Source organism: Notothenia rossii (genome assembly GCF_949606895.1).
Source record: "Notothenia rossii genome assembly, chromosome: 7".
NCBI lineage: Eukaryota > Metazoa > Chordata > Actinopteri > Perciformes > Nototheniidae > Notothenia > Notothenia rossii.
Window position 1 is genome coordinate 13,230,817 of NC_136905.1, and position 12,955 is coordinate 13,243,771.

Below are 12,955 nucleotides of genomic sequence, written 5' to 3' on the forward strand. Positions count from 1 at the left end.
CTATCATGTTGCTACTGCTCGCCTCCCCCAGCTTCCACCTATAGGCTCGGGAATAGTTATCTACTATGATGATATATGATGAGGCCCGAGCCTAAATGCCAAAGTTAAACTATATAATAAACAAATAATTATAGCTAGCTTCTAATAAACATATCAAGAAACACGCGGGTTGTGTGACTGGAATAAGATTTAGACATAACAAAATTGCCCCCAATGCTGTAATGTAATAAGCTGGATATGACAAAAGCTTTTCTTCTGCTTCTGAGAAAGTAATGACAGAACTTCAAAGTAGTAATAAAAAATAAGCTTAAAATGAACTATCTGATTCTGTACCTGGACCCACGACTCTGTGGATAAAGCGTGAAATGAGGAGGTGCACTGGCTCCAGATGTTGAACAGATGTGTTCGAACGCAGTGGGGGAAACTGTTACTTGATGCTTGAGTGGCGGCTGAGGTTCGCTGCTGAACCAGCTGCATGCCTTCAGCAGTTTAACACATCAGCCTGCAGCTGGGAGTCTGTTACTGCCAGGTTTCTCTTTGAGCCTGAGCTCCCCCTGCTGGTCTGAGCAACACCTGCCAACAATATTTTCACAATTACTAGTCATTGGTGCTGTGTCGTGTCCATATTTGTATATCCTTGTAATTTTTGGTCATAGTAAAGCGTATCACCAAATATCTTGTATATATATGATACCTTTTTCAGAAAGCTCATAAACTTGATGTCCTACAGGAGTATTTGTTGAAGCACTATACATGTTTTAAGTGTAATACATATCTATCTTTATTTATTTATTTCCAACAAATATGTGAGTGTACTTGCATCAAATCATGCACACACACACTCCAACATCCCTGAAACCTGGGTAACTTATTACCAGTTTTTAATGTTAAGTATTTTGACGACTTCCAATATTTCCTTGCAGTGCAGTGTGCAAATAGCAACACCATTTAAGTAATAAGCTGGTAGAAAATGTTCGTTATTGACACAGAACACAATTTCCTTCCTGTTATTGAGTTAAGATGATCTTCACTTGTAAGATGTAGTTTTAACATGAACAAGAACAAACCAGATACAATGTAATTGTGTATTTGGTTGTAATACATATATTTATTTGCACCAGTCGTGGCACCTTTAGAGTGAATTTCCTGCTCTTTTGACATGCTTACTGTAACAGATAAGAATCTGTCTGTATAAGGCTTTGACCTCATGTCTCAGACATTTAACCACATCTGTCTTTCTTGGCAACTGAAGTCAGTGCTGTTTCACTTTCTCTGTGTGATTAAATGCTTGTAGAAAAATCCCAGCATAAATATTTGTGTGTCAAACAGCAAGTTTACGTGTTTTAAGAATCAAATGATTCACTTTTAATCATCTTCATCTCTGCGTAGCTTCTAAATGTGTCTGCTCAGGAAAGTTCAGAAATAGTTTCTGCTTGTTCAAAAACATCACACACAATGCCCACTGGCAACTACTTTGGTAAAGCCTTTACACTTCACTTTGTTTTCACTTATATTTACTTCAACTTGACTGTTTCATTTATGACACTTTATGACTTCTACTGTTTATGCATGTAAAGTATCACATTGTTGTTTCTTCCCTCTTTCTGCATTGCCTTTCATTTTGTTTCTCTTCACTTCCTCTTTGTTTCAAAAATGACAAAATGCTCTGATGAAACAGTTGAGTACTTGAGTGTGGAAACAAATGTCATATTTTATATTTTTCTGTTTATTGAATATGTAAATCAACAACTCACTTTTGAAAACACATTTATGTTTCATTATTAAATCTAGTTTGGAACATTATTATGTGGATCCGTTAGAAATAACTGATGGGACTTGCACTAATGTAGTAAAAAGAGATTCTAATCTCTATGGTAATGGAGGCCACACCCCGAACACATCTTTCAAAAGCCATCAACACGCGACACCAGTCTGACATGACTCAGTTCTTGGACTATTACCACTGACCCTTCCATGCTGGTGAAACCTTTATTTGATTCTTTATCAATTTCTTAAACATAGATCAGTACTGTATATACTACTACTATTAATGTATTTATTTCTTCTCTAGAAACAGAACATATCGTATGCTGACCATCATTGTTGAATGTAAGGTAAGATATTTGTTTTAGAAAACTCAAATGATTGCAATTTATAAAATGTCAGGCTTATTTTGTCAGTTAATTCAGTCATTTTGTTACATACTGTATATATATATATGTTGTTTGTTCTTGGTAAGAATAATTGACATACCTTTTAAAGAAGTTTTGTATTTATTTTATTACTTTCTACATAAAATGTTTTGCAAAACATTTTAAATAGTTATCAGTATATATATATATAGTTTTTTATTTGTAAGAATAATGTGCATACCTTCACAGAATTGCGATCAAAACAAATGCAAAACATTTTAAATAGTTATCATTAGTTAACATCTTCATGCTGGCTCCCTTATTTTATCTTTGAAAGGACGACATTATTTCCTCTCTTTAGTGATGACACCAGTAACAGTAAGAGTACATTGCAATACAAGTTAAAGCAATAGTTTAAAGGTATACATTGTATTTATAACTAATACTTTTCAGTAGTATTCATTATGTTTTTGAAATAAGCAGCACTGCTTCTCTACTGTGTGAAGCTTGAAATTACTCAAACTGGGTTATTCTTTCAGCAACAAAAATCAAACGTCACATTTGATCATCTTTACTTTGTGAAGTATGAAGTGAAGTTAATATAATTCCCCTTATAAAACATGTATTCTTCTTTACTAGGGCTATTCATATTGAAGTAGTTAACTAGTTAATCAAATGAATAGATTTCATGTCTGTTGTGTGTGTCTGGTGCCTCTGTAGGAATATCAAGCTGACAGAAAAGCATGACGGGTGCTTTAAAGGTTTTCCTCCTTCTACTTCAAGGTAGGGTTTCCAACAATTGAATGCCTTTCGATGTCTTTAGATTACTCACAAAAAGTGCTAAATATGCTTTTTTGTTTAAATTAAGGTTTTTGTGAGTGTGTGCTGTTAATTTGGACGGGTTTGTTTTCTTTTAATTATGTTTACATTTCTGCTTAATTTTCTTAATTTTTTTTAAAGATGAGCTACAGTGTAGAAATGGCAATGAAAATCTTATGACCCGAGCTCCTCCAACGATGCAACATATATAATAAAATACAATATAAATCTATATACATGTAAATAGAATATGATATATACAAGAACAGAATATGAAATTAAATATTGTACATTAAGACAAAGTTAAATACGGTTTATTGCGGTGATAACTATTTAGATAAATAAGTAGATCGCAAGATGACAAACAGATGAATGTTTATCGAGGCACTTAACAGAGCTCAGGTGTTTAGCAGTCTTATGGCCTGTGGGATCAAACTGTCCCTGAGTCTGGTAGTTGTTTGAATACTTCATTTTTTATTAACCTTGGTGGATTTTAAATTATTGCTTTTATTTCACCTCAGGTAGCTTATGCGTGAAGTGGGAAATCACCATGCCACAGAGAATAGATGGACTAACTGGATCCTGTGTGAAGGTCCCCTGCACTTTCGCCATTGACTCAACGTTTAATGGAGATCTGGATCATACCTGCAAAGCAATTTGGAAAAGAGGAGGCACAGGCGGAACAATTGTGTTTGATTCCAGTCTCACTGGAGATCAGGCAAGCGGAAATCTCACAGGGAACCTGCTGAACAAGGAGTGCACCACCATCTTCTACAACATGCAACCGTCCCATTCTGACTACTACTTCAGGATTCAGTGTGATAACAACCTGAAGGGCACCTATCCAACAGGAGTCCGTATCACCACTCAAAGTTTGTATTGTGTCTTTTAATTTTTTCACTTTACACATCTTTTGTTTTACCTCTTGTCATTTACTTGTTTTTTTTACTCCTCAGATTCACTGGACCAACCTACCATAACTCCATCTACACTGGAGGTAGAAGAGGGGGCTCTGGTGACGTTGAGCTGCATGGCTGTAGCTCCGTGTCCCATCCTTCCCCCAGATCTGACTTGGACCCCCAGGATAGGTGACATTGAGGAGAAACATGAATCTGAATCCATGGTCTCTGTTTTGAACTTCACCTCTTCTTACCTCCACAATGGACAGAATCTTTCGTGCACCGCTCTCTACAAACGACAAGCTGGCAACACCGACCTTCGGTTGGAAAAGTTTATGACCCTCCATGTTCTTTGTGAGTATGTTTCAGGCCTTTTCTTGTTGCTGAGTTGGATGTTGATTTAGTTCACATTTAATCATTCCCTTCATTTGATATAATGTGATGTTAGGAAATGTTCCTCTGGGGACTCTGCAGAGTATTTGGATCAAGTTGTGTTTACTAAAACTGCAGACTTGATTATCGAGTGGAAAAAAAGGGGACACTAAACCAAAGTCATTTATGAGCTGACTTGAGTTTATTCTTATTTTTATTATTTAAAGGTCACATATCATGCAAAATGCACTTTTAGATGTCTTTAATACATATGTGTAGACATCACAAAGTGTCGGAAAATAAAACGCTCTCTCTTTTCCTGCTTGCCCACATCTCTAAAAATAGGGGTACAACGGAGCTGCTTACCGTTATTATGTAATATTGGAAATGTGAGCTGGCTTTACTTCCACGGCCCTATCAGAAACGTTGCTGTATCAGAAACAATGTGCAACGTTTTGGAAGTAATATGGTCTGTGTTTACATTAGCAAGCAACGGACTCGGAATCAGCACTTCTCTAACAGGGCTGAAATAGAGGGGTATGAGGCATGGCTAGAATGGGTGATCTGTTTGGTATTTTGAGCAAAACACTTCAAAGACATGTTTTTCATATATATGAGACATATAATATAGATGCCTAAAAATAGTATAATAGGAGACCTTTAAAGAGGTTTTTCACATTCTCCCAAAAGTTGGAAAGACCGATTCATGAAGCCATCATAATGCTTTAATATACAACCTTGGTAGTGCACACAATAGGGTGTTTTGTACATTGTCATCTAGTATGTCTTTTTGACAAGTGCTATATGAGAAAATTACTTGCACTCTCACATTTGTCTGTCACAAATGTAACTACATCCAGAAGCTGGTTAGCGTAGCACAGCACAAAGACTGGCAACAAGTGGGAAAACTAGGTTGGCTCTGTCTTAAGGTAACAAAAACAGTTTACTAGATTTTCAATCATCTCTTCCAGATCCTCCAAAGAACACATCAGTCAGCTACTCTGCTACAGTAAAAGAGGGCAGCTTGGTGAATCTGACCTGCGACGGCAATGCCAATCCAGCTGTGTACACTTGGTACAAAGTGAATGGAGGTCAGGTGACCGATGTGGGTTCGGGGAAGAGGTTTTCCACCACTGTGTCAGAAGTTGACAGACACTTTTACTGTAAAATCAGTAACAGATACGGGACCCAGAACTCATCCATCACTCAGATAGACGTACAATGTAAGTCTGATTGAAAAACAGTCAAACAGATAAATATTGACCAGCAACATTTTAAAATATATTTATTTTGTTTTATTTAGTTCCTCCCAAGGAATCTACAATAATCATTGAGCCTAAAGGTCCACTTTTGGAGGGCAGCTCTGTTTCTCTGCTTTGCAAAAGCCGGGCCAACCCACCTGTGACCAACTACACCTGGTACAAAGGTGATGAAGAGGAAAAGGAGGCTGGATCAAGTTTGGTTTTAAACAATGTCAAACCAAGCAGCAGTGGTGACTACTACTGTGTAGCAGAAAATGAGCATGGGGACCAAAATTCAACACTGATTCAGCTGGACATTCAGTGTAAGTTGATTTTCACCGTAAAGACATTGATTTACACTGTCAAGTTCAACAGACTGAATATGGCTCTGCTGTATAGAGAGTATTACTGTCTCTGAGGCCAAGACTGACAGTATAAGGAAAACACAGACACTCATCCCCGAGGTCACAATATACATCGATCCACCAGAGCAATAGCCTATGGGCCAAACACAGAAGATCAACAAAATATATGACATAAAATGAACTTACCAAAGCTGAAGTAGATGGTCAACTTCATTCATTTTCTTTCCGTTTCACTGATTTTAATCGCTATAGAGCTCCTGCGGATGATGTCACATATGCTGGTCACGTGACGAGAAACGAAGGGGGCAGCCATTTTGGCAGTAATCGCGTCAGTAAATTCATTGGCAGGCACTGGCAGACTGTCGAGGATGGTGGATAACTGCTGTGCACCAGGTTGCACAAATAGGCGTGGGAAGAAGAAAGGTGTATCTTATTATCGCATTCCAAAAGACGCGGAGAGGAGGGAAAAGTGGATCGCAGCGATTAAAAGAGCCAGGAGCCGTCTGAACAAGACTGAAAGATGGGAACCCCCGGCCGTTTGCTTTCGCTTATGCAGTGATCACTTCATATCAGGTGGGTGAAGGAATACAGTACAATGCTACAAAAAGTTTCTGGTCAGTTTAATTTTTACCGAAGTAGAATCTAGCACCCAGTTATTATAGCTAACGGACTCTGTGATGTCCCTTTTTAACTCAACAAGTGTGGCTCTGGTGCAGCCTAGCCAGTTAGCTTGTAGCAAGCTAGTGGTAAACAAACCCGTGTTGAAAATATTCCTCGGGACTCGGGGAGAGCAGCTCTCCCCGAGTCCCGCTGTGCAGTTGCAGTGGGCTCCCAGCACAACACCGTCGTTCCTGACCACCACCCATGGCTTTAGTTGACTTTCATTAAGCCTTTGGGAGTGATTAACCTATATATGAAATTCAAAAATAGATAAATAAAGGTTAAAAACGCCAGCCACTTTGGTTGAGTACGTTCAAAAATACAAACTAGTTTCAGACGCACTGCAGTAGCTATCCAAGCTAATAAACAAACATGCTAACGTGACACTGCCGTAGCTAGACAAGCTAATAAACAAACAATGCTAACGTGACACTGCCTATCAAACTGGAATAATTTAATACTTACCCTTGCAGTGATGATGCCGAAGTTTTTGGATGTAAGACTCCACAGTTGAATGTTGTTTACGAAGCCGGACTGACACCATTTGTAAGCCTCCAAGCTTTTGTAAGCTCTGAGGGAGTCTCCTGAGTACACTGATGGAAAGCTTACAAGATAGCTGTGGATGTCCGCGTAGCGCAAGTCGGGTACATCGTCTTCAGAGCAGGAGGTTATGCTCTTGAAAAGCACACCGGGTGCATTATATGGGTTGCTTATATTTAATCTTTCTAATTTTGTACTATAAAGCCGAATTTCACTTGAATTAAAATGAGATGTATACTCGCACGGTAGGAAAACGCTGGCGCCGGTCGTCATGTTTACTGCCAAAATGGTGGCTGATAACCAAAAGTCACGTGACCGCAGGAGCTCTATACGCTGCTCTCTCTCGTCTCCTCTTCAGAACTACACTTTTCGCGGCACACATACTCACAGCCAATCAGCTCTGAATTATGAGATGACTTTTTGGTGGGGTTGCCAGCACTTTGCCCCACTGGTGATTATTTTTTTGGCGCACACAATGAATACAAAAAGACTCATGCACAGTGTAGTTTTCACAGTACACGTTCATTTCTACAGCGAGAGAGAGGGGCAGCCCAGAGCTACCCCACATCGCTCAACACGGCAAAAGGCACACTGTGGACACTAATCAGAAGAACGCAGACTAAAACAGCAATGTAGAGAAGAATCAGACGACTAAACATGATCTTTAAATATTTTTTAAAATATATTTTATACATATTTTTTCAATTATAATTGTAATTGATTTCAGCTGACAGTATGTGGGGCTGTGCCTAATGCCCTGCCCCTGATGACGAGTCGCCACTGTGTTATGTACATATAATGCATATAATAGCACTGTTCTAGCGGTAAACACTGAAAAAAGAACATGTTAAGCTGCTGTATACATCAGAAACAATGTGTGACGTATTTTGGAAGTAATATGGTCTGTGTTTACATTAGCAAGCACACTCAGAGCTAACACTGTAGTGGAGAGAATATGTGTAAAGAAGCCGGATATAAAAGGTACTGTCCTTGAGGTAAACCCGCAAGAGAGAAAGCGTTTGAGCTCCATACTGTTTCAGAAATATTGCCTAATGTAGTTTGGAACATAACATGGTGTTCAATCAAGGCAGCGTTCAGCAGAGTTTCTATGGTTACACAGCCTTCTCTTCAGAGCTCACCGCTTGCATGCAGACGCTCCGAAGGGGCGTGGCCAGGAGCTGCTCGGTTACATTTAAAGGGCCGGATCCAGAATCAGCACTTTTGTAACAGGGTTGAAATAGGCCCCATAATATATTGTTCAAATATTGCATAATAGGTGAGCTTTAAATCATGTGAGGATGTTGTGTTTGGTTTATTTTGTTTTGTTTTATTATTAAGATGTTATTTCCAAACACAGAGAATGAAGTGGTTGTTGTCTCAGTTTTCTAAAAAAAGGCAACTCAAAATGTGAATGTGTTTTACATAGACTGTGATTCTCAAACTGTGCTTCTTGTACCATTGGTGGTAAGCTACTCCAACTGGCCTAAATCCTTAACTTAAAACCAAGACATTCTTTTTTATTTTGAAGTGACTGACATAGCATGAACTATTAACATCAGCTAAACACTATGCTTTTCAGATCTCCCTAAGAACACCTCGGTGTCTGTTGACCCCTCTGGTCCGGTGCAGGACGGCAGCTCTGTAACTCTGACCTGCACAAGCATCGCCAATCCAGCAGCAGTGAACTTCACCTGGTTCAGAGCGGCTGGAAGAGAGGAGAAGGTGATGGGCTCTGAGAGAGACTTCACCTTCAATGTGACTAAACTCTCAGAAGATCAGTATTACTGTGAAGCTCTGAATGTCCACGGACCTGGCATCTCAGAGCGTGTCAGCTTTGACGTCACATGTGAGATTGATACACTTTTTTAAATTAAAGGCAATCCTTTGTTTCCATTAAACAAAATGAAATTACTTCTTTGTCTCAGTTCCTACAGAGATCCTGTCTTCTTCCCGTTGCATCAAGATTTCATCCATGATCCGATGTTCCTGCTACAGCCAGGGGAACCCGCCTCCCTCTCTGGTTTGGAAGTTGGCCGGAGAGCCTGTCAATCACTCTGCTGCCATCCCAATCAGGGAAGAGTCCCTGGGGAACGTGGGCATGAAGAGCATCATCACCCAGTACGATCGGGACGAAGACACGCTCTCTCTAGTCTGCCTCAGCATCAACTCACTGGGCTCTGACAGTTTTACTTTTAACATTTTTTTGCTTAGCAAAACTGAGCAAGGTAGAAGAATTGCGAGATGGTGAATTTGTATTTGTTAATAATCTGCCTCTCTGGTTTTAATGATCAATGTGTTTTGTGGGGACTTTTCAGGCTTCCACTCGTTGTCTTTTGGGATCGGTTTTGTAGTGGCAGCTCTGGGGATGCTGCTGGTGTGTGTACCGCTGCTGATAATCTCCTACCGGTGAGAGACAACCTATTTTTTCAAAAGCTGGTTCAAGAAAAAATTGTAAACACATTTTGAGGGTGTCATCAGGGGTGTAACTTGACTGGTGACCAGGCTGGCAGCACATTTAAGCAGTGCAGCCATGGCCACCTCAGAACATTGCTAAATATCACCATGAAATGAAAGACTTTAATATAAAATTATAATAAATGTCTCGATATTGTTGTGTGTGTTACTTTTAGGAAAGGAAAAGTAATCTCTTCCTCGGACAAGGGAAAGGCGGAGACATGCAACCCTGTAGTTACTGATGTGGTGAGTTCATGTTTTGCACATATTGTTAGATGCATTAAAACAGGAAGCTTCACTGACCCAACAAAATGTAGTTTTTGCTTTTTAAACAGCGGTGAAAGTTGTCTCAAAAAGTCATTATACACTATGTCAAAAAGGCAGTGTATGGTATGTTTAAAAACTTTTATTTTTAAAACTTATGCTATAGTATGTTCTACAAAGTCATTGTCATCTATATAATGCTTTCAAGAGTATTTGTTTTGTATGCCATGACAAATGTCAAGAGTCAGTAATCAGTAAAGCATGCAGAACAAAGTGCTTTAGAACATGGTTCATATGAATAAAAACTGAAATATAATGCAAAGATAATACAAAATAAGAAGGTAGTAAAACACAATAGATAGAAGTGAAAGTATATAAAAAGCTAACATGAGATGAAACAATGAAACCTACTTAATAAACATACTAATCATAATAATAGAAAAAAAAGCACCAAAGGTCTCAAGTCCAACTTTAATTTGTGGAAAAAAGCCCTTAAAACCCTCGATGGCATACTGTTGCCCTCAGGCAACAAACCACTTTCTTCGACCTCACACTGGCCCTCTAAATATTTTTATTTTTTTAAATATACACAATGTCACCTGACATGCTGGTGTCCAATAAAATGAGGGAATTATATGGGTGTGGCATTTTGTCTGGGGGTGGAGCAGTCCTTTCTGCAAGCAAAGCTGCAGGGGACTCAGGGCCACCACTTGGTAAGATACATTTCACTTTTTAACATATTAGAAATGTACACAACCTAAAATGAAAAATACATGCATGTGCATGAATACGTAAAGAAGTATATTTGATTGTTTAAAGACTTATTATGTATTTATTAATTAGCTAAAACTATGTTTTTTGTTCGTTGCCTCAGGGCAACACTGCGCCACTTGGACCACTTTTTTCCAGGCAATATCATACAAGTGTGCAAATGTGCTCAGCTGTAAAATGATAAACCTGATCAATGTTTTTACTTTACCATCTACTGATGTGTACACACACACACACACACACACACACACACACACACACACACAGAGAGACAAACACACACACACAAAAAGACATATACACACAGACACAGACACACACACACACACACACACACACACACACACACACACACACACACACACACAGACACACACACACACACACACACACACACACACACACACACACACACACACACACACACACACACACATAAACAGACACACACATACCAACACGCAGACACACACAGACACACACAGACACACACAGACACACACACACACACACACACACACACACACACACACACACACACACACACACACACACACACACACACAGACAGACAGACAGACAGACAGACAGACAGACAGACAGACAGACAGACAGACAGACAGACAGACAGACAGACACAAAAAGACATATACACACAGACACACACACACACACACACACACACAAACACACACACACACACACACACACACACACACACACACACACACACACACACACACACACACACACACACACACAGAGAGACACGCACACACAAAAAGACATATACACACAGACACACACACACACACACACACACAGACACACACACAGAGAGAGACACGCACGCACACACAATGATATAAACACACATACACCCCCCCACAAAGAAAGAAAGACAGACAGAAAGACAGACAGACAGACAGACAGACAGACAGACAGACAGACAGACACACACACACACACAGACACACACACACACACACACACACACACACACACACACACACACACACACACACACACACACACACACACACAGAGAACACCTTTTGAATTCATATAGTTGTTTTTTCTATGTCTTCTGAATTGTAGAAATCCTTGGTGTTTCAATACCCTCGTAGCACATTGTTGCCCTGAGGCAACAAACCAACCCCTGGTTGAGGGGTGTGAGGGGGGTCACATTTTATAATTGATATAACATCAGGGACCCCTAAGCTCCTAAAACACATGGTGAAACATTTTTTTCCTCCCAAAATAAAAAGTCATGCGATAGAGGGTTAAAGAAGTCCGTCAGGTATGCCATACAAAAAAAAATATTCCATTTTAGTATGTTATAAAAGTATTTCAGAATTAATTCTCATAAAAATGTTTTGCCATGAAAAATGTGTAAAATGTCATAGTAATTTATTCTAAAATAAATTCACTGTATAGTTTTTCCATATATATGTAAAAATAAAACATAGTATGTTATGCCATAAAGACATCTCATCATTTGGTATGACATACACAATGGAATTTAACTAAAAAACAAGTGCGCCATAGAATGTCCAAAACATCATTGAAGGACATTTAAAAAAAGGAAACGATGAACGGTTGGTTTACTCGCTAACGAGCTTATTTCCCAAAAGTGTTCTGTTTAACAATGGGCCTTATTGTGCACTACTACCTCCTTTTCTACATCACTAAAGCCACTCTTTTGTTTTCTGTAGATCAACTGTTCAAAAGTGGATGTGATTTATGCTAATAAAGCTTTTCTGGAAGAGAGAGAAGTAGCTGAGGAAGAAGTTCTCCATTACGTCAATGTGGACTTTGCTAAACTGCAGGCCCATTCAAAGGGTGAGCCTGGGGAAGGGGAGATCAGAGGCCTGGACTCAAAGACGGAGTATGCTGAGATCCGTCTGCAGTCCAGAGGAAGCATTGGAGGAGATGCAGAGGAAGAAGAGAACGTTTCTGACACTCAATTGGAACAAGAGAAGAAGCCTTAGTCTCATAGACCTTGAGGTGAAATGTTTATGGCTGACGTTTAGAGTAAATGTTAGTGAAACACAGCAATGTTCGCTTCAAACTGCTACAGGACTTCACCATACAAGCAGATCCCCGCTGAGATAAAACAGAATCACACAGCTTCAGGCTGTCAACTTGCCAATGATACATCAACACGTGACGCGCCTCGTCCCTCTTACAACCAACCAAACACATTCTCCTAAACATGCCGCTCTATTTAAGCTGCCGGATCTGCCTGCCTCTGCCTCGCTAATGCTGCTGCTGCTACGACTGCTATCATGTTGCTACTGCTCGCCTCCCCCAGCTTCCACCTATAGGCTCGGGAATAGTTATCTACTATGATGATATATGATCAGGCCCGAGCCTAAACGCCAAACTTAAACTATATAATAAACAAATAATTATAGCTAGCTTCTAATAAACATATC

At 39.5% G+C, this 12,955-nt stretch overlaps 1 protein-coding gene across 1 annotated transcript; it reads left to right on the top strand.

Moving 5' to 3' along the window:
- Positions 1–3,501: 3,501 nt before the first annotated feature.
- On the top strand, positions 3,502–12,508 carry LOC307013545 (myelin-associated glycoprotein-like; the record flags this gene model as incomplete). The annotated part of the gene is made up of 9 exons (XM_079640945.1): positions 3,502–3,823; positions 3,908–4,204; positions 5,194–5,445; positions 5,526–5,786; positions 8,608–8,874; positions 8,954–9,253; positions 9,344–9,434; positions 9,659–9,728; positions 12,233–12,508. The coding sequence occupies 9 exons, from the start codon at positions 3,502–3,504 to the stop codon at positions 12,506–12,508; spliced, it is 2,136 nt and encodes a 711-aa protein (XP_079497071.1).
- Positions 12,509–12,955: the final 447 nt, after the last annotated feature.